Source organism: Thermobia domestica, chromosome 5, assembly GCF_964235325.1.
Source record: "Thermobia domestica chromosome 5, izTheDome1.hap1.1, whole genome shotgun sequence".
NCBI classification, from domain to species: Eukaryota; Metazoa; Arthropoda; class Insecta; order Zygentoma; family Lepismatidae; genus Thermobia; species Thermobia domestica.
In genome coordinates, this window is record NC_137458.1 from 169958760 (window position 1) to 169979200 (window position 20441).

The window sequence follows — 20441 nt, forward strand, 5'->3', positions numbered from 1 at the left end:
AGTTATTGTTAAAAAGAACCTCACAGATAGTCAGCTTCAAGACATAGTAGACAAGTACGACACAGACAAACACGATCAGGTTAGGTGTTACGAGTCATACAAATATTGGGTTGGAAGGGTTCAGCAGCGAAACATCAAAGCAAGACTTCAGTGTCTCAAAGAAAAGTACCCAAGCATGTCAGTGTTATCAGAAACCAAAGATCCAAACTCGGTCAATCTAAACAAAGTCAAAGAAAAATACAACTGTGTTGTTTCGTATGGTTCTCATGTGGATATTGAAGAAGAAGACGACGAGTTTGTTGTTGATTTGTTTTTGAGTATAAGAGATTCGTAAAGGTAAGGGGTATGAGTTTTGGACATCACTATCAGAAGAAGAATTGATTAAAGAAATTGATTGTTAGGGGCATTGAATCAATGCCCCGCGTTAATCCGCAACCACATTTTTTAAATTTATATCATTTTTGTTGATTTACTATATAACAAATATGGAAGCACATTTTGATTTATTACATGATAGACTTAAACTAATTCACCATGATCTTAAACTTTTAGCAGCACTACTAGAGAAGCAAATACTGTTAAAGGAAAAAGAATTATTAATAACACAGCAAAAAACATCTGATTTGAGTAGTGATGATGAATATAAATATGGTAGTGATGATTATGATGATGATGATGAGTAAGTTTACAAAAATGATTTAATTTTAAATGTGTATATGTGACTTTGATGGGTTATTCCCATGAAAGTCGTGTTCTAATACAACGCGTAATATGTAGACAATGGCAGGAGTGTACAATGTTAAGCGTTGTATTAGGACAAATGAAAATGAACTGAAATAATCCGGCGAAGGTAAAAATTGAGCATAGTAAGATTTTCTATATAATAAATAAGATGAGTAATTATAGTAAATTTACTGTAATAGAGTTAAGACGACAATGTAAAGAGAGGGGAATCAGAAGATATTCTCGATTAAGAAAAGCAGAACTGATAGACCTTCTTAAACAACATGACGATGAACAAAGCAGAAGGCAGATTAGAAATATATTCCCCTTTAAACAAGAAGTAATTGAAGAACCGAAACCAGCACGTATACCCATCAAAGTAGAATTAGAAGAAACAGCACTCAAGAAGCGTTTACAAACCATTAAAGTTGAAAACACAGGAGGATATAAAGACCCAATAAAATTTTTAGATACAAGTGGAAGAGTTGCTATTAACAAAATCAAAGAGGAATTAAAATTTCACCCTGTTAAAGTTAACCTTGTTTTCATTTGCGACTATATTAAAGATAAAGAAATACAGGAGCGCAATTTTAAAACATCAAACGAGAGAATATTAGAATCAACTGACTTAAGTGAATATATACATCATGCAAAACAAAAACTTCGTAGAGAAATGGAAGAGTTTGAAGGTAGAGGATCAGGATGGACATTACACCAAATTAAATATTTACAAATCAGATTAAACAAGTATGTACCATTAAGAGCTTCTTCCTATATTGAGCTTCCTAAACCAATTAAAGATAAGAAAGCAGTGATTAATATTAAAAATAAAGACAACAAATGTTTCTTGTATTCTATTGCTAGCTATTTAAAACCTATAGACAGATGTTCTCAGTATCAAAGACCTTCACATTATAAACAGCTTGTTAATGAGTTGCAAAAGAAGTATTGTGATAACATTGAATTTCCAGTACAATTAAAAGATATTCCAAAATTTGAAAGAAGAAGTAATATCTCCATCAATGTTTACAGCTATGACAAGAACTATAATGTATATCCACTTCAAATCACAAAAAATAAGCAGGAAACTCATATCAATTTATTATATGTAAAAGATGAAAAAAATAATCATTTTTGTTGGATAAAAGACCTATCACGATTAATAAGAAGTCAAGTGACAAAACATACTGAGAAGTTATACTTTTGTGATAGATGTTTAATAAGGCACTTTCGAAATGAGAAGCAGTTGCAAAACCATGAGCTATATTGTAAAGAGCATGAGGCTGTTAGAATAGAACTTCCAAAACCATACGACAATCAAATAGAGTTTCAAAACTATAATCGTTCATTAAGAGTTCCATTTACGATAATTGCTGACTTTGAATGTATCTTATATAAGTTAAAAATAGAGCATAATTGTAGTAAAACAGTAAAATATCAAAAGCATGAACCAATGATTTTTTGTTACTATGTCAAATATTCAAATGGGGACTATAAAGCTCGTGTTAGTTATATAGGTCCAGATGCTGCGAAAGTATTTATTGAAATGTTACAAAAAGAAGCAATAGAAATTATGAAAATATATAACAGAGTAGTTGATATGACCCCGCTTAGTGAGAAGGAAATAAAAGCTTATAACAGTTCAGATACTTGTCATATATGTGAGAAAAACTTGAATGACTTACCACCAGCAGTTGAGAAAAAAATAAATATACTGAAGAAGAAAATACAGTTCTACAAGGATAAAGATGATATGAGTGAAAAAATAGAAGAATGGAAGCATGACTTAAAAAAATGTTTGTATAAGATAAATAAAAATAAAGCAAAGGTAAGAGATCATGATCATTTAACTGGAAAGTTTAGAGGTGCAGCTCACAGTTATTGCAATTTAAACTATAAAAATCCTAACTTTGTTCCTGTATTTCTTCACAACTTAACTGGCTATGATACGCATTTGTTTATTAAGGAGTTAGCTTATGATACACAGAAAATTAAACTGATCGCTAATAATGAGGAAAAGTACATAACATATGAAAAATATGTAAAAAAAAAAAAAAGCAGGATCAGAAAAAGATGGAATAAATTTAAGATTTGTTGATTCATTTAGATTTATGCCAAAAAGTTTAGCAGAGTTAACAAAGAATTTAAAGCCAGAACAATTTCGAGAAACATTAAAGTTTTTCCCGATTGATAAACTTGATTTAGTTAATACTAAAGGTGATTATCCATTTGATAATGTTGATTCATTTGAAAAATTGAAAGAACCTGTTCCATTATCTCCAGACAAATTTACAAACAGATTAACAGGAGAAAAAATGAGTCCTGAGCGTCATAAGCTTCATGTACGAGTTTGTAAAGAATTCAATCTAGAGTTATTGGAGGACTTAACTGAACATTATAACAAAACAGATGTCCTTCAATTAACAGATATATTTGAAAACTTTAGAGATGTGTGTTTAAAGGCATATGGATTAGATCCTGCTTGGTATTATACAGCACCAGGCCTATCGTGGGATGCAATGTTAAAGATGACTAAAATTAACTTAGAAATGTTAACTGATTATGATAAAATACTAATGCTAGAAAAGGGTATACGAGGAGGAATCTCTCAATGTAGTAAAAGATATGTAAAAGCTAACAACAAATATATGCAAGATTATAATAAGGATGAGTGTTCAACATACCTAGCATATCTAGACGCAAACAACTTATATGGATGGGCGATGAGTCAATACATGCCTTATAAAGATTTTAAGTGGGTTAAACCTTACATAGATATAATGAACAGTCCAGATGATTCAGAAACTGTTTACATATTAGAAGTAGATTTAGAATATCCAAAGTATTTACACAACAAACATTCTGATTTACCATTAGCTCCAGAAAACATATGTCCACCAGAATCTAAACAATCAAAACTACTAGCGACACTTTATAATAAGGAAAGATATGTAATTCACTATAGGAACTTAAAACTATATATGTCACTTGGAATGAGATTAAAGAAAGTGCATAGAGTATTAGAATTCAAACAATCAGACTGGTTAAAGAAATACATTGATTTAAATACAAATATGAGAACGCAAGCTAAAAACAAGTTGGAAGAAGACTTTTATAAGCTCATGAATAACTCAGTATTCGGAAAAACAATGGAAAATATTAGAAAGAGGCAGCCCATACAATTAGAATGTGATCCTGAAAGAGTAGAAAAATTAATTGCAAAACCTAATTTTGATTACAGAACAATATTTACAGAGAATTTGTGTGCCATACATATGAAAAAAGAGCGATTGACATTTAATAAGCCAATATATGTTGGTATGAGTGTATTAGAACTATCAAAACTGTTAATGTATGATTTTCATTATAACATGATGAAGCCGAAATATGGAAAGAATATAGATTTATGTTATATGGATACTGATAGCTTTATATACGAGATTGAGACTGATGACTTTTATAAAGATATAGCAGAAATAGTTGACCAGTTTGACACGAGTGAATACAAGGAAAATAATGTATATGGACTACCACTAATAAACAAAAAAATAATAGGTAAGATGAAAGATGAGAATAAAGGTAAGATAATGACGGAGTTTATTGGATTGAGATCAAAGATGTATGCTTATAGAGTAGAAAATAAAGAAGAGAAAAAAGCTAAAGGAGTAACTAAATGTGTAGTTGCCAAGGAGTTGCAATTTGATGATTATAAAGAAAGTTTATTTAAAAATGTTAAAACGTATAAAGACATAAACCTCATTAGAAGTTATAAGCACGATATATATAGTATAACCGTTCATAAGCTAGCATTAGATTCTTCAGATGATAAGAGATATATATTACGAGATGGGGTAAATACATTAGCTTGGGGTCATTATAAGATAGAAAAGAAGTAGATGTAAGTTAATTATAAGTTTTAGATGTAAGTTAGTTATAAGTTTTTAGATGTAAGTTTTTATGATTTTAAATGTCATAAAAGCATATTCAATCTCACTTTGGGGTATCCTTCTGTGTTAAAGTACAATGATCAGTGGCGGCTTCATAGTTTTTGTTAGTTAGGGGGGGTGGAGGGGAAAAAGTGTCTGCAGAACATACATATGTACTCTACTTCCCTCATACAAAAATGGCGACATGGAGTGCACATCATTAAAAATATGTTTTATTGGAAGTCCAATGAGGTATAAACCGTGCTTATATTATAATTTTCGTGGAAGTTATATGTGATTTTATCTGCACTAATGAATATGTTAAATGAACAGCACACATAGCATATTTTTATATAAATATGTTTATTTCTCTAGAAAGAATAATGCGATTCTTATGAAACTTAGAGGGCTTACTAAGTATAAATCAAGCTAACATACAATATAATTTGTGTGTTTATATACCTAAAGGTACCCGAGCTACAGGTACAAAAAATATTTTTAAAAGGGGGGAAATTTAAGGGGAAATTTCCCGAAAATCCCTTTGTCATGGGGAAACTGAGGGTGATGGAGAAAAACTGATTGCAGATTTGAATTCCACGTGAAAAGCTCTATTAGAATCAGGTATTTTCATTTTTGTGCCAAAATCTTGTTGACTAGTGTAATCGTACCATCGCTTGAAAGTCTGGAATGTCAAATATTCTATTACTATAAAGAATATATTTAAATTATCTTCTGAAAATATTACTTTATCTTTGTTGACTGAGAAAAAATACTCTATTCACCAAAGATAGTAATAAATAAAAAACTAAAGGAACCATACGAGTAATCTAGAGTACACTCTGACAAAATAATATTAAATGACATTTTCCTTTAACGTCCCATGATTATGTCCTTTAGGCTAAGAGAGATGGATGATTAAGACAAGTGAATGATGACGAAAGAATTTGTGGAATGAGAATGTGTATAAAAAGGGCAGTACCCCGAGAAAATCCACGGACACGATGTTGTCCACGACAAACTTGCTTGGCCATCGAACCAGGGACACTACGCGCCGGAGGTAAGCGTTCTATCACTGAGCCACCGTACCCCCCTAATAACATCAAGTTCTACATTTTACTTGGTAGCCGAGATTGCTAAATCATGATTTTTCCTTACTTATTTTGTAAATTTAAAAGTTCGCACTTACCTGGATCAAATCCCAATATATTAACTGAATATATCCATTCTTCGCATTGGGGCTGTATTTGGAAGTCAGCGCCTGTAGGAGTATCACCATTGATCTCAACGACCGCGAAAGCTATGGATTTGACACTAATATAGGTCATTTTGGATTATTTTTACATGTCTCGGTAACCCCCCTCCCCCCGCAGGTGAACTCCGGCCCGCATACAATGTTAGTCATTGCTAATGGAAGTGTCGCCATTGATCTCAGCGAGCGCGGAAATGACACGCGGTTTGACACTAATATCGGTCATTTTTATTTTTACATGTCTCAGTATCCCCACCCCCGAATACAATGGAAGTTGAATTTGCAAGTCATCGTTAATGGAAATGTCACCATTGATCTCAGCGACCGCGAAACTATAGATTTGACACTAATATCGGTCATTTTGGATTATTTTTATATGTCTCTGTATCCCCCTCGCAACCGAATGGGGTGAATGCGATCAGAGTTTTACCATTGATCTCAGCGACCATGGAAACTATGCATTCCACAATAATATCGGTCATTTCCTACTACTTTTACATGTCCCGGTAAACGCTCTCCCTGAGACTCCCCTGATTCGAATTTTTAAAGAAAAAACGCTTTGTCTTGGTCTGGGGCCGGACCAAGGTATCTGTGACCAAAATTTGGTAACTCTCGGTTCACTTATCTGATCCCCAGGCCGGTCCCTGTAAACGCTCCCCCTGAGACCCCCTGGTTCGAAATTTGAAAACAAAACACTTGGTCTGGGGCCTGGACAAGGTACCCGCGACCAAAATTTGATAACTCTCGGTCCACTCTTCTGGTCCCCAGGCCGCACACAGACAGACAGAAACATGGACAAACAAACTCTTTATTTTATTTATATTTAATTATACAAGTTGATCGTATAGAAAATTCTAAGTGTTTATTTCAAATACGAAATACCTGTATCACTTATTTTTTTTCTTTTTTAAGGAATATTAAAATTTAATTGTATATTGTGAGATCTCACTGAGATATTGGATTGTGTTGAAGCAATATAGACACATCTATGCGACGAAGCAGAATTTATCAATTATTATTTGAAATCAGGGCCGTCGCGTTAGTTGTAAGCGCTCGGAGCGAGAATTCCAAGGCGCCCCTCCCCCCTGCGTGCTATTAGAAACAACCAGATTTTATTCTGTAGTCCTAGATTTAAATATGGAATGTATGATCATAATGTAAAATAAAAGAAGTTAGTATTATGTCAATTTTTTAAAGTGTATGGCTTTTGTATCAAAAACATAAAAGTTAATGAAAACAGGTTTAGAATTATTGAAATCAAGTGCTATGTTGTTTATTTTTTAATTTGATACACATCAACATAGTAATTGCATAGAATATACAAATAACGATACAAATATTAAATTCCAAGATAAAAAAAAAAACCCTCTTCACAGACGGCTGGAGAGAGTTGATTTTAGTTTAGCGTCCCGTTCAGCAGCGAGGCTATATGAGACGTGGACCTACTGATTAACGTGGAATCCGAACCACATGAGCTCCCGCCGGGAATCGAACCCGGGTCTCCCACGCCAAAGGCGCGTACGCTAACCGCTTAGCCACGAAGGAGCTCGACGGCTGGAGAGAGTTCCAGTTGAAAAACCCTAGACGATATTTTACACTACCGGTAATTTTCAAGTATAATACTCTATCGGGAGTCTTCAAGGATCTAATCTAGGTCCCATATTCTTTCTTCTTATTATTAATGACGTTCCTCTGTGTATTAAAACTTCAAGGTTTTCTTTTTGCCGACAATCTCAAATTATACTCCAAAGTAAATCCAATTGATGGCTGCGTGAAACTTCAATAGGATCTACAGAGGGTTCAAATATGGTGTGATAAAAATAAATTAGTCCTGAATTTTCCAAATATAAATCTGTATCTATTACGAGGAAAGAAAATCCAATTAATTTTACGTATACAATAAATGGTAGTTCCTTGTCTACCCCAAATACTATCAAAGATCTAGAAGTCATATTTGATAGCAAACTAATCTTTCCTCAACACATTGACGCAATAACGTGTAGTGCATATAGAAACTAATGTTTAATTAGCATAGGACAGGATATCTACAAAGAATAAACATTTATAAGGTTATATCTTTCGCATGTGAGAACAAAATTAGAATGATGTTGTACTGTTTGGACACCAAATGTCACTAAATACTCTGATGCAATAGAAAATATACAGTTTAATTTTTTTTTTTTTAAATGCTTGCATACAACAAAACCGGTTTCTACCCAAAGTGTGTCTTCTGTGAAGACTTAGTAATAAATTTTAATTTTCAAATATTAGAAAAAAGGAGATGGGTGTTTGATCTGTTCTTTATTAAACAGTAAAATTGACTTTCCAGAATTAGTTTCAGAAATATTCGGAAACAGCTCCCCAACTCCCCGTGCCCCAACAGCTAAGACTAAAACAACAAACACTGGGACATTCTGCTATAGAAGAGGGAGAATTAAAATATTACATAATTTTCCTCTGTGAAGAATGTGTGCTTCATATAACGAAATTATTGGATTTCATGTAGTAGATGTATTTAGTATGTCCGAAAACAACTTCGAAACAACTGTCAGGCAATAACTTCTGCATAATTAAAAGACGTATATTTGTGTCTGTATAATAATGTATGTATAATAGTGTATGTTAAGCAATTATGTACACGACACTATAACTGGACATTAAGCCTGTTGTGTTGTCCTTATGAAATAAATAAATTTACTTAGTCGTGATCTGTTCATTATTCAAATATCTGAATTAACATTATTTTATTTTAATAATTCATTTACCAACATAATCCGAATTCCTTGAATTTTGTTGACTTGTGGTCTCGGCGCCCGGGGCACTAGCCCCGGTCGCCCCGCCTACGCGACGGCCCTGTTTGAAATTGACAAAAAATTTGATCTGAGTCATTTAAAAAAAAACAATTCTTTATTTGCGATTTGTATACGTTACAAAACAATAAAATTATACCGATTTAGTTAGAACATGGGTATTTTTGTAGGAACTATTAATCTTAATCTGGTTAAATATTTGCTCCCCTGTTAGCAAGAAAGTTGTGCTTATTCTTTGCATCGTCGCTAATAAATGGTGCTAATATCAATGTCTATTGATTTTAACTTCCACCTGGAAGGAATCGATGTAAACTTGTTGGATTGGTAGATCATGAAGATCGTTGATTCACCGAGGTGGAACATTCTGACCCTGGCTTTCAAGGATGGCCTTTAGTCCTATCATGCAAATTCCAGGATAGCTCATAGCAAACAGGCTTTGCTATTACTTTTTATCGAATCCTTTCCCTTGTCATTGTTGTTCTTATATATAGGCTTGTCAACTGTTAAACAGTAAAATGATCTGAACCTATCTGGAATATATTATCAGTATTATTATTGGGAAATGCATAGAATAATTCTCAATACCTCGACCGGAAGTCGAATCTAGAATCCCTGGCAACCTGCCAGGTGTTGTACCAGTTAAAGTACGTAAGCATATTTATTTGGTAGCTGGTCACTAAGAAATCCAGGTTTCACTTCCAGTCGGAGTACGCTGTTAAAAATGCTTCTAAAAGTTACGAACAATGGCCTTGTCTATGTAGCGAGACATAAGGTTTGTAAAATTGATATCAAATTCAGAAATGAGATAAAGATACGAGCCAGTGCTTCTCACTCAATTCAAGTGAGAACGAGTCTCTACAAGATTTCAAACAGTTATGTAAGATCCACTCCACTTATGTAAGATCGTCTACTTTTTAAGTTGTCTGTTTGGCCTCGTTCTTTCATTTGTGAATCTTACCCTTTCGGAAACGACCATAGCATTGCTCTATCTTGAATAAAACGCAAACATATATACACCCTATATATGCGAAAAGTTTTACACATTTTTACGTTGCAAAGATTTATTCAGAAATAATTACTTCAGGAGAGAAAGTTTGATAGACATTTCCTATTCTGTTCTTTGAACTCTGAATCCAATCAAAGCATCGTTTCTCAGTTTCTAGACCGTTTATCTCTATAGGGATCAGCATTGACACCGGAAGTTGCAATGGATTTCATCCATTCCAGTTTTAGTAGAGATAAAATATGTGTGTGTTCGTTATTTTTTTTATAGTGAACATTGTATCAGGAAACGTAATTTCTACAGCTTGCGATTGCAAGAGAGATAAGGACGAAGACTGAACCTAAATTTTTGGTCGGTTAGTTCATATCGAAATTGTTTTTCGTTACGTTTTATGGTGCTTTGTCTGAGACCTATCAACATACGCACGGACAGCTGAACGGATATCGCAGTTCTGTCTTCCTGTATTTATGCATATCATTGTTTGGACGTTTTTTTTTTTTTTTTTTTTTTTAAAAAAAAAAAAGCTATCAGAGAAAATAAATTCACAGAGGTAACAAGCCTCTAATTGCTTTCACCGTGCGAATAATTTTGTTTGTAACGCTTAAAAGGATTTTTAGTTTTATGGAAACCAAAGAAGTTATGCAAGGTTGTACGCTAAAATAAGTCTAACTTTAGCAAGTCATTCCCCTAAGGACAAGTAACAAAAAAGTCCCTACCAATACAAACATAATACCTGATCGTTCCAGAATTATACAGGATGTTCGAGAATATGTTTCCTACATAGCAGGATTCCTATCGTGGGGATACGTGAAGGAATTATACAATTTAGGCATTTCAAATCCCTTTGTATTCAACATCTATCGAAAGTGTTCACGATCTGGAAAAATGCATCATTCGAGGCTGGAACACCATTCGAGCTAGATGTTTTTCAGCATGTGTATGCACTCATGATACGTCATTTTCGTGCCTGACTCTACATAAATTCAAGTCACTTTGAATACTTTCTCCAACAACCATGCGCCCAGTGCGGAACCATATGTCCCTGCTTATAATCCCGAGAGGCGTATCATTCACGAAGTTGCATCAATTAAATATTGCTCCTAGTGCTCGTTGTCAACATTCCACCTACCCCCTTAACGATACCTACGAACAATGAGGATTGTTTCCGCACTTTCCAACATATCAATGTGTCTTCTACATCACTGATAGCCTGTTCATATCTACTTCTATACTCTGCGGGGGTTGCACTTTTGATATACCTTTTTGTTGCCTGCCTGTCCTTCGAGGAATAACCTGCTAAAATGTGAATATACCTTAACATAACACCATGTAAATTACACAAATTTTTAATTTTTACAGAAAAATATTTTCTGTTTTCTCTTACAGAAAACTATTATAGTGATCAGTGCCTTATAGGAACTGGGGGAAGACCCTTAGGATACCTTGATTTCTACCAGATTCATTCTTATGAATGGCAAGGAGAATTTTTATCTAACTCTCCATTTAGGGTAAGTTTGTTGCTTGAGATATCATAGTGCATTAGTACCTTACGATTAGACGTGTATTGTTGCTCTTAATTGGCTGCAATTTGTAATGTCTAAGTAAAAAGATAGTCGTTATACTCAAGTTAAAACATTGTCATGTACTATGTGTGTGGTTGTAATTTTATTTCAATTTCTAGGTCTGTTTCATAGCTACAATGCTGAAATCAGGAAATCTCTGTGGAATAAAATTTAAAAGATAAAATCATCCTAAATTTATAAAAATCAAAATGCAATAAGACGCGAAGTACGTATTGATGGGAAAAGATGCGACTTTCACACGAATTAGGATTTGCTTCAATAGGAACAATACATATCGACCTTGGGATGTCGATTGACCTCAGGTAGTTGTTGTTGAGCCAAATACTACAGTGTTGGTATAATTGAACATAGTTGAAAAGAGAAAGAGTAATTTATTAGAACATTGTCTGAGGAGGAACTGTATCATGAAAGACATAAGCAGTGATGACGCTAGAGGGAGCAAGTGTCCTCCGGGTGGTTACCTCCTTCCTCCAACTTTTCCCTCAGACATGTATTCGAATATAGGGCAAGTAATTTAAAACTGTCCTTTTCAGTATACAAAAAAAAAAAAAAAAAAAAAAATTGCTTCCCAAAAATGTCTGCTTTCCGTCTGCCCTTCAAGAAACTAAGCTGGAATCATCAGTGGACATGAGTGAATTTATTTTGAAGGAAAAATGTAAGAGAAGGGAAAAGCTTACAATTTACGGACAGTATTATAGCTTCCCTATGATCCTCCTAATCTTTTGAATTTAATAAATAATTTAATGTCAATAAAGAATATCAAAATTTTAAAACAGCCAGATCGTATCTACAGAATAGTAGTGTACCAGGTTTCTATTGTCAAAGGATGTCAGAGAATAGCGGGCAAAGAGAGGTGTATGATATGGAAGGTCAGGGGATTAAGTAACAGGTAGACACTGTTCTTGTAGAGTAATAAAAGTGGGTAGTTTGTACTATGTATAGGATATGGATTTTTTTTTTTTTTTTTTTGCATGTAAACAATAAGACAAAAATACCACCAAGATGGCGTTCTTCTACGTGTAAAAGCATATTGAAGCATCTACATGTGAGCAATATATAAATTATACGAATGATAACATAAGGCTATCATGAACGAATTAAAATTATATGTAAATAATGGGACTATTATCATTAGGAGAAATGTATAAATAACAAGAGCAATTTATCTATCGGACTAAACTTTCTCTTAGGACTTATTGGGAACGAATTAAAGATATTTATAGTAGCATAAAACTATTACGAACAAATGTATTTTTCAGTTGGAATTTAAATATTCGCTACGAGCAATATGTAAATATTATGATACATTTAATTTTTTAACACACGGTAGACCGTATTTACACAAAGCATGCTACAAGTAATATGTAAATGTTACGAACTAAATAAAAAATAATACGGATGAAAGCGTAAGGCAATCATGAATGAATTAAAGTAGTAATAAGCAAAGTTCAATAAAACGATAATACTAATACATGAAGTAATATGTATTGTAAATATTACAAACAATTTATTTAGCGGATCGAAAAGTTTCACCTAACTAACTCTATGGGCTATGGAATCCGGAGGTTTAATGCCGCATTCACACAACCTTTCCATTGACTTATCCTTATGAAACTTGATCTAGTTTCTACTTTGTATTCCTATTTCTGCGAGGTTCATGTTAATATTGTCCTCCCATCTGGGCCAAGATCTTTCTAATGGTCGTTTTCCGAATGGTCTTCCAGTTAAGACTTTGAAAGCGTTCCTACTTTCTTCCATTCTAGCTACATGACCTGCCCACCTGAGTCTCGTGGATTTGATGACCCTAACAATGTTTTGTAAACCGTATAAATTATGTAGTTCCTCGTGATGAAGTTTCCGCCATTCCCCATTCCCATTCCTCTTGGGTCCGAATATTAGCCTCAGGATTTTATTCTCAAGTACTTTCAGTCTTCACAACACAACAGGCATAATTATCCTTTGTCAAATTCCGCGACAGAGTGGACATTTCCAATGATTTTTTTTTATTGCTCTAAAAAAACTTCAGAGCTAGCTGATTACGGAGAACTCTTCCTTTCGCTCATGCGACGATTCTAACTAGTCGAAATTTGCGATTGAATTCCGGTCTGCTACTCGTGCGCTTAAAACAACGACCACCATGTTTATACGTCACAGGTCGGTACAGGGGTAGAGGTCTGCGTCATTCACTAGGGAAACGACTTAGCGAAAGATACGATTAGGCCCGTGCTGGGATACTAGCGAGGGCGGTGGACAAGTCAACCAAAAGGGCGCCCATACAAACTTGAATACGTATTATATATATATATATATATATATATATATATATATATATATATATATATATATATATATATATATATATATATATATATATATATATATATATATATATATTTTGTGTGTGTGTGTATGTATGGTGTAACTTAATTAATGTAGTAAACTGGAGGTGGTTCCTGTCCCCAAGATAGAAAGAAAGGTATACACCAACCTGGGTGTAAAAATACCTTCTTTCGACGCCTTGATCAGAAAAATGTAAAAACAGCCATAACTCAAGAACAAAATGTCGAATCGAAATCAGGAAAAATGGAATGTCCATAATTTTTAGTCGTAGATTCGATTAGTGTACATCGGATGTAGTGCAGTGACAGTTTAGCGGTGACTCCCAAGAATACTGGAGTATTCCTTTGAGTATTTTATCAAACGTTGAATGAGGGAAATGAACAACAATCAAATACTAGATTTCAACTATCAAAAGTAATTTTACATTATTCAAATTAGAACACTTAGAATTCGAAAGAAAGAGAGATGATTGATGAGAAAGAAGATGAGAAAGAAAGATTATGTATGATTTATTTATTTTGTCTCAATACAGAATAAACTCTCGGAAGAATAATTAAAATGAAAAGAAGTCTTTAAATTACTACAGTTATTTAAACACAAGTTTTTGCGCGTGTTGCACAATAAAACAAAAAAAAAAAAAAAATACAGTTTCAAACTACCGATTTACTCTGTTTCGTACAAAGTGGGATAACTGCGAAATACTCACAGGTACCTTGTACTGTATTTGTGCAATGCAGTACGTGTACGTACACGAGACAGCTGTGAACAATAACGGTTCAACCCCCCTGAAGTTAGCGACCAAAAGTTTAAAATGTCTATATTTTTTTAGAGTTCTGAGTAGCACTCAAAGAGTTCTAGAGTTCCTGATAGGTTAGACCAATAGTTCTGGGTAAATAAAGATCTTATAGCGATTTTAAAGTTTCGGTGCTAACCTCACGCAAAACCAAAAATCTTAAAATGTCTATATTTTTTTAGAGTTCTGAGTAGCACTCAAAGAATTCTAGAGTTCCTGCTAGGTTAGACCAATAGTTCTGGGTAAATAAAGATTTTATAGCGATTTTAAAGTTTCGGTGCTAACTTCACGCAAAACCAAAAATCTTAAAATGTCTATATTTTTTAGAGTTCTGAGTAACACTCAAAGAGTTCTAAGTTCCTGATAGGTTAGACCAATAGTTCTGGGTAAATAAAGATTTTATAGCGATTTTAAAGTTTCGGTGCTAACTTCACGCAAAACCAAAAATCTTAAAATGTCTATATTATTTAGAGTTCTGAGTAACACTCAAAGAGTTCTAAGTTCCTGATAGGTTAGACCAATAGTTCTAGGTAAATAAAGATTTTATAGCGATTTTAAAGTTTCGGTGCTAACTTCACGCAAAACCAAAAATCTTAAAATGTCTATATTTTTTAGAGTTCTGAGTAACACTCAAAGAGTTCTAAGTTCCTGATAGGTTAGACCAATAGTTCTAGGTAAATAAAGATTTTATAGCGATTTTAAAGTTTCGGTGCTAACTTCACGCAAAACCAAAAATCTTAAAATGTCTATATTTTTTTAGAGTTCTGAGTAGCACTCAAAGAATTCTAGAGTTCCTGCTAGGTTAGACCAATAGCTTTGGATAAATAAAGATTTTATAGCGATTTTAAAGTTTCGGTGCTAACTTCACGCAAAACCAAAAATCTTAAAATGTCTATATTTTTTAGAGTTCTGAGTAACACTCAAAGAGTTCTAAGTTCCTGATAGGTTAGACCAATAGTTCTAGGTAAATAAAGATTTTATAGCGATTTTAAAGTTTCGGTGCTAACTTCACGCAAAACCAAAATCTTAAAATGTCTATATTTTTTTAGAGTTCTGAGTAGCACTCAAAGAATTCTAGAGTTCCTGCTAGGTTAGACCAATAGTTCTCGGTAAATAAAGATTTTATAGCGATTTTAAAGTTTCGGTGCTAACTTCACGCGAAACCAAAAATCTTAAAATGTCTATATTTTTTAGAGTTCTGAGTAACACTCAAAGAGTTCTAAGTTCCTGATAGGTTAGACCAATAGTTCTAGGTAAATAAAGATTTTATAGCGATTTTAAAGTTTCGGTGCTAACTTCACGCAAAACCAAAAATCTTAAAATGTCTATATTTTTTAGAGTTCTGAGTAACATTCAAAGAGTTCTAAGTTCCTGATAGGTTAGACCAATAGTTCTAGGTAAATAAAGATTTTATAGCGATTTTAAAGTTTCGGTGCTAACTTCACGCAAAACCAAAAATCTTAAAATGTCTATATTTTTTTAGAGTTCTGAGTAGCACTCAAAGAATTCTAGAGTTCCTGCTAGGTTAGACCAATAGCTTTGGGTAAATAAAGATTTTATAGCGATTTTAAAGTTTCGGTGATAACTTCATGCAAAACCAAAAATCTTAAAATGTGTATATGTTTTTAGAGTTCTGAGTAGCACTCGAAGAGTTCTAAAGTTCCTCATGAAAATTCAGAAGAGTTCTCGCAAAATAAGGGAGTAAACGGGAGATAAATGTTTCCTCAGAATCTACTGACCACACATGCAATCGGTGCAAATCATTAATAAATATATAACACGTGCCTAATAAAAATCAACCAATGTTACATAAAACATTATGGAAATTGACAAGTCCTACTCAAAACTCTCATCAGAACTCTATTTCATTACGAAATAAAAGAGTTGTATCACCTTCTTCACAGTCGGCTTGCGAGCGGCCCATAAATTGTTGATTTAAATTGTTATAAATATAAAATATATCATTCTACGAACAGAACATTAAAGAACTTGACGATTGCTAATCAAAACTCTCATCAGAACTCCATTTCATTGGGAAATAAGAGTTCTATCACCTTGTTCAGAGTCGGTTCGCTAATGGTCAATAAATTGTTAATTTAGATTGTTATAAATAAATATTTAACCATTCTACGAACAGAACTATATATAACATGACGAGTGCTACTCAGAACTCTTATATAAACGCCTCGCCTCTGGACTATTTTTCCTTGCCTCTCTATAAATGAGGTGCATATCTGCCAGCTCGTGGACAGAGTAATCTGCTATTGCGCAGGCACGTACAGATAATTACAATCAATTTTACTCAACCATCAACGTCTACACCTATACACGACCGTGAAGATCTGAACACAACCCTCTACCGTCGAACGCAACACATCCTACCCTGTTATACAGCAATTCCACACAAAAAAACACCAGAGCATCGGGCTATGTATATCACTCACAAGTTGCTTAGATGCCTACTACAACACAGCCATGCTAATTGACGCCATTCCATAACAAAACTGCTAGACAGCCTTCTGCGAGCCACTCGCAATTGGCGATAGGTCCGTAGTGTGCGACCAAAGCATCACGCCTTTAGTGAAAGTACCATGAGTTACGTATAGGGATGCGCACGAGTCGAGACATGTCTCGAATCTCGACTCGACTCGACTCGACTCGAATTCGAGTCGAGATTTGAGTCGAGACACACTTTGTAAAATTCGAGACGAGTCGAGACAAACGTGTTTCTCGACTCGAATTTTCGAGTCGAGACACGAGTCGAGTCGAGACAGCTCATAAAAATCTCGACTCGACTCGAATGTCTCGAAAATTTTTCTAAAACTTTTAATATTATTATGAAGAAATTATTCACTCAGGAACAGCCTTGAAACCAATTTCAGCATTTATTACTTTAGAAAGGTACAGAACGTATAAATTTAATAGTTAATCTTCCGAGATCAAGATCTAATTTTCAGCTCAATTCAGTTAATTAAAACTAGTAATTAATGTCGTGATATTTGATTGTACTTCAAATAATAATAATAATAATAATAATAATAATAATAATAATAATAATAATAATAATAATAATAATAATAATAATAATAATAATAGATTATCTAGTTTGTATAAAACTATTGTCCGTAGCCTATATCTAGTCTGTATAAGAACATTGCAATAAAGTGAACATCATAAATTGTCTGAATGAGCAATTGGCAGTCTATAGTAATTTAGCATAGTTATAACTATTATGTTTTTATTTCCATGAACGATATAGGGCTACATAACTTCTGGACAGGGCCAGATTTAAGGTGGTGCAAAGGTGCACGCTACCCCCTTTGTTGTAAATATACCTGTCTAAAATGAGAAGCTAGCAGTGAAAATACCGCGACATTGATGTGTCGTGAATGGGCCACTGATGTACCGCGAGGATATCAAAACAAAATTATTAATTCTATAGCAATCAAATTGCAAAACGTAGGGGAAAATGTATATTTGTATTGCACATTACTATGAACCTCTACTATGAATCTACAATTTTAAGTTTCATGACGTGTTACTTTTCTGTACATTTCTAATGTTGAAAAAAGTGTTTGTTATTGTTATGACCATTATTGCTTCTTTATCGTTACAGACTATTTCGTAACTTGAAAATTTAAAATATCATTCAATCCTTTCGATAAATTATTTACATTTGTGTTTTAAAAGTAAAATAGATTTATTTGTTCGTTCGTTATTTAATGATCTTCATTCTTAGTAAAAGGTTGGATATAGTTTTCGAAAGAGTAAGCGTATTTTTAATAACCTGAGTCCAACATTTCATTGCAGTTGTTTTCTCCTTTTAAATTAGAATGAAAAATAAGCATAGTGATTTACCACGAGGAAAACCCAGTGATCGAGCTTTCTTCTCTGTGCGAAGGAGATCAGTAATCAAAGAAAAAAAATACCAGTGTGTTTTATATTTACAAATAATAATATCTATAAGTGTGCCGCGAGAATCCATGTTACACCCATAGTGTGCTGCAAGTTGAAAAAGGTTGGGAAACGCTGGTTTAGAGGAAAGAATAATTGGTACACTCCCTCCTCCCTGCTCTCTCTCTGCCTAGTATATTTTCTTTATTTTATTGTCTCCGAAACACCATTCCAGACAAATGCTTTTCGGTAGAAAAGTTAGAAACAAACCATCCCGCTCTTGGACAAAGTGGGCAACATGCGGTAGTCAGGTGCGTGAAGTTGGCCCGCCACTTGTCGCCAAAATTCACCAAATTTTGACCAGCGTTAGTGCTACGTTAGTGCTGTTTTCTGCCGTAAAAAGTTTCGTTAGTGCTGTTAAACTTCACGAATTAGAGCAATTTCAAAATGGGTCCGGCCAACTTCACGCAGCCCGCCACTAGTCGCCAAACTTCACCAAATTTTCACCATCGTTAGTGCTACGTTAGTGCTGTTTTCTGCTACAAAAATTTTCGTTAGTGCTGCTAAACTTCACGAATTAGAGCAACTTCAAAATGGGTCCGGCCAATTTCACGCAGCCCGCCACTAGTCGCCTAACTTCACCAAATTTTCACCATCGTTAGTGCTACGTTAGTGCTGTTTTCTGCCGTAAAAATTTTCGTTAGTGCTGTTAAACTTCAAGAATTAGAGCATCTTCAAAATTGCTTCAGCGTGAAGTTGGCCCGCCACTTGTCGCCAAAACTCACCAAATTTTGACCAGCGTTAGTGCTACGTTAGTGCTGTTTTGTGCCGTAAAAAGTTTCGTTAGTGCTGTTAAACTTCACGAATTAGAGCAATTTCAAAATGGGTCCGGCCAACTTCACGCAGCCCGCCACTAGTCGCCAAACTTCACCAAATTTTCACCATCGTTAGTGCTACGTTAGTGCTGTTTTCTGCTACAAAAATTTTCGTTAGTGCTGCTAAACTTCACGAATTAGAGCAACTTCAAAATGGGTCCGGCCAACTTCACGCAGCCCGCCACTAGTCGCCAAACTTCACCACATTTTCACCATCGTTAGTGCTACGTTAGTGCTGTTTTCTGCCGTAAAAAGTTTCGTTAGTGCTGTTAAACTTCAAGAAATTAGAGCATCTTCAAAATTGCTTCAGCGTGAAGTTGGCCCGCCACTTGTCGCCAAAATTCACCAAATTTTGACCAGCGTTAGTGCTACGTTAGTGCTGTTTTGTGCCGTAAAAAGTTTCGTTAGTGCTGTTAAACTTCACGAATTAGAGCAATTTCAAAATGGGTCCGGCCAACTTCACGCAGCCCGCCACTAGTCGCAAAACTTCACCAAATTTTCACAATCGTTAGTGCTACGTTAGTACTGTTTTCTGCCGTAAACATTTTCGTTAGTGATGTTAAACTTCAAGAATTAGAGAATCTTAAAAATTGCTTCAGCGTGAAGTTGGCCCGCCACTTGTCGCCAAAATTCATCAAATTTTGACCAGCGTTAGTGCTACGTTAGTGCTGTTTTGTGCCGTAAAAAGTTTCGTTAGTGCTGTTAAACTTCACGAATTAGAGCAATTTCAAAATGGGCCCGGCCAACTTCACGCAGCTCGCCACTAGTGGCCAAACTTCACCAAATTTTCACCATCGTTAGTGCTGTTCTCTGCTACAAAAATTTTCGTTCGTGCTGCAAAACTTCACGAATTAGAGCAACTTCAAAATGGGTCCGGCCAACTTCACGCTGCCGGCCACTAGTCGCCAAACTTCACAAAATTTTCACTATCCTTAGTGCTACGTTAGTGCTGCTTTCTGCCGTAAAAATTTCGTTAGTGCTGTTAAACTTCAAGAATTAGAGCATCTTAAAAATTGCTTTAGCGTGAAGTTGGCCCACCACTTGTCGCCAAAATTCACCAACATTTGACCAGAGTTAGTGCTACGTTAGTGCTGTTTTCTGTCGTAAAATGTTTCGTTAGTGCTTTTAAACTTCACGAATTAGAGCAATTTCAAAATGGGTCCGGCCAACTTCACGCAGCCCGCCACTAGTCGCCAAACTTCGCCAAATTTTCACCATGGTTAGTGCTACGTTAGTGCTGTTTTC

The 20441-nt window shown here is 34.5% G+C and overlaps 1 protein-coding gene across 1 annotated transcript in view; it reads left to right on the plus strand.

The window, feature by feature from the left end:
- The window catches only part of LOC145686263 (mannan endo-1,4-beta-mannosidase-like), a 506707-nt gene that overhangs the window by 253576 nt on the left and 232690 nt on the right, over positions 1-20441 (plus strand). Inside the window, exon 4 of the mRNA XM_081759388.1 lies at positions 11098-11219. Within this exon, the coding sequence (XP_081615514.1) occupies positions 11098-11219 (122 nt within the window). The remainder of the gene's footprint in view (positions 1-11097; positions 11220-20441) is intronic.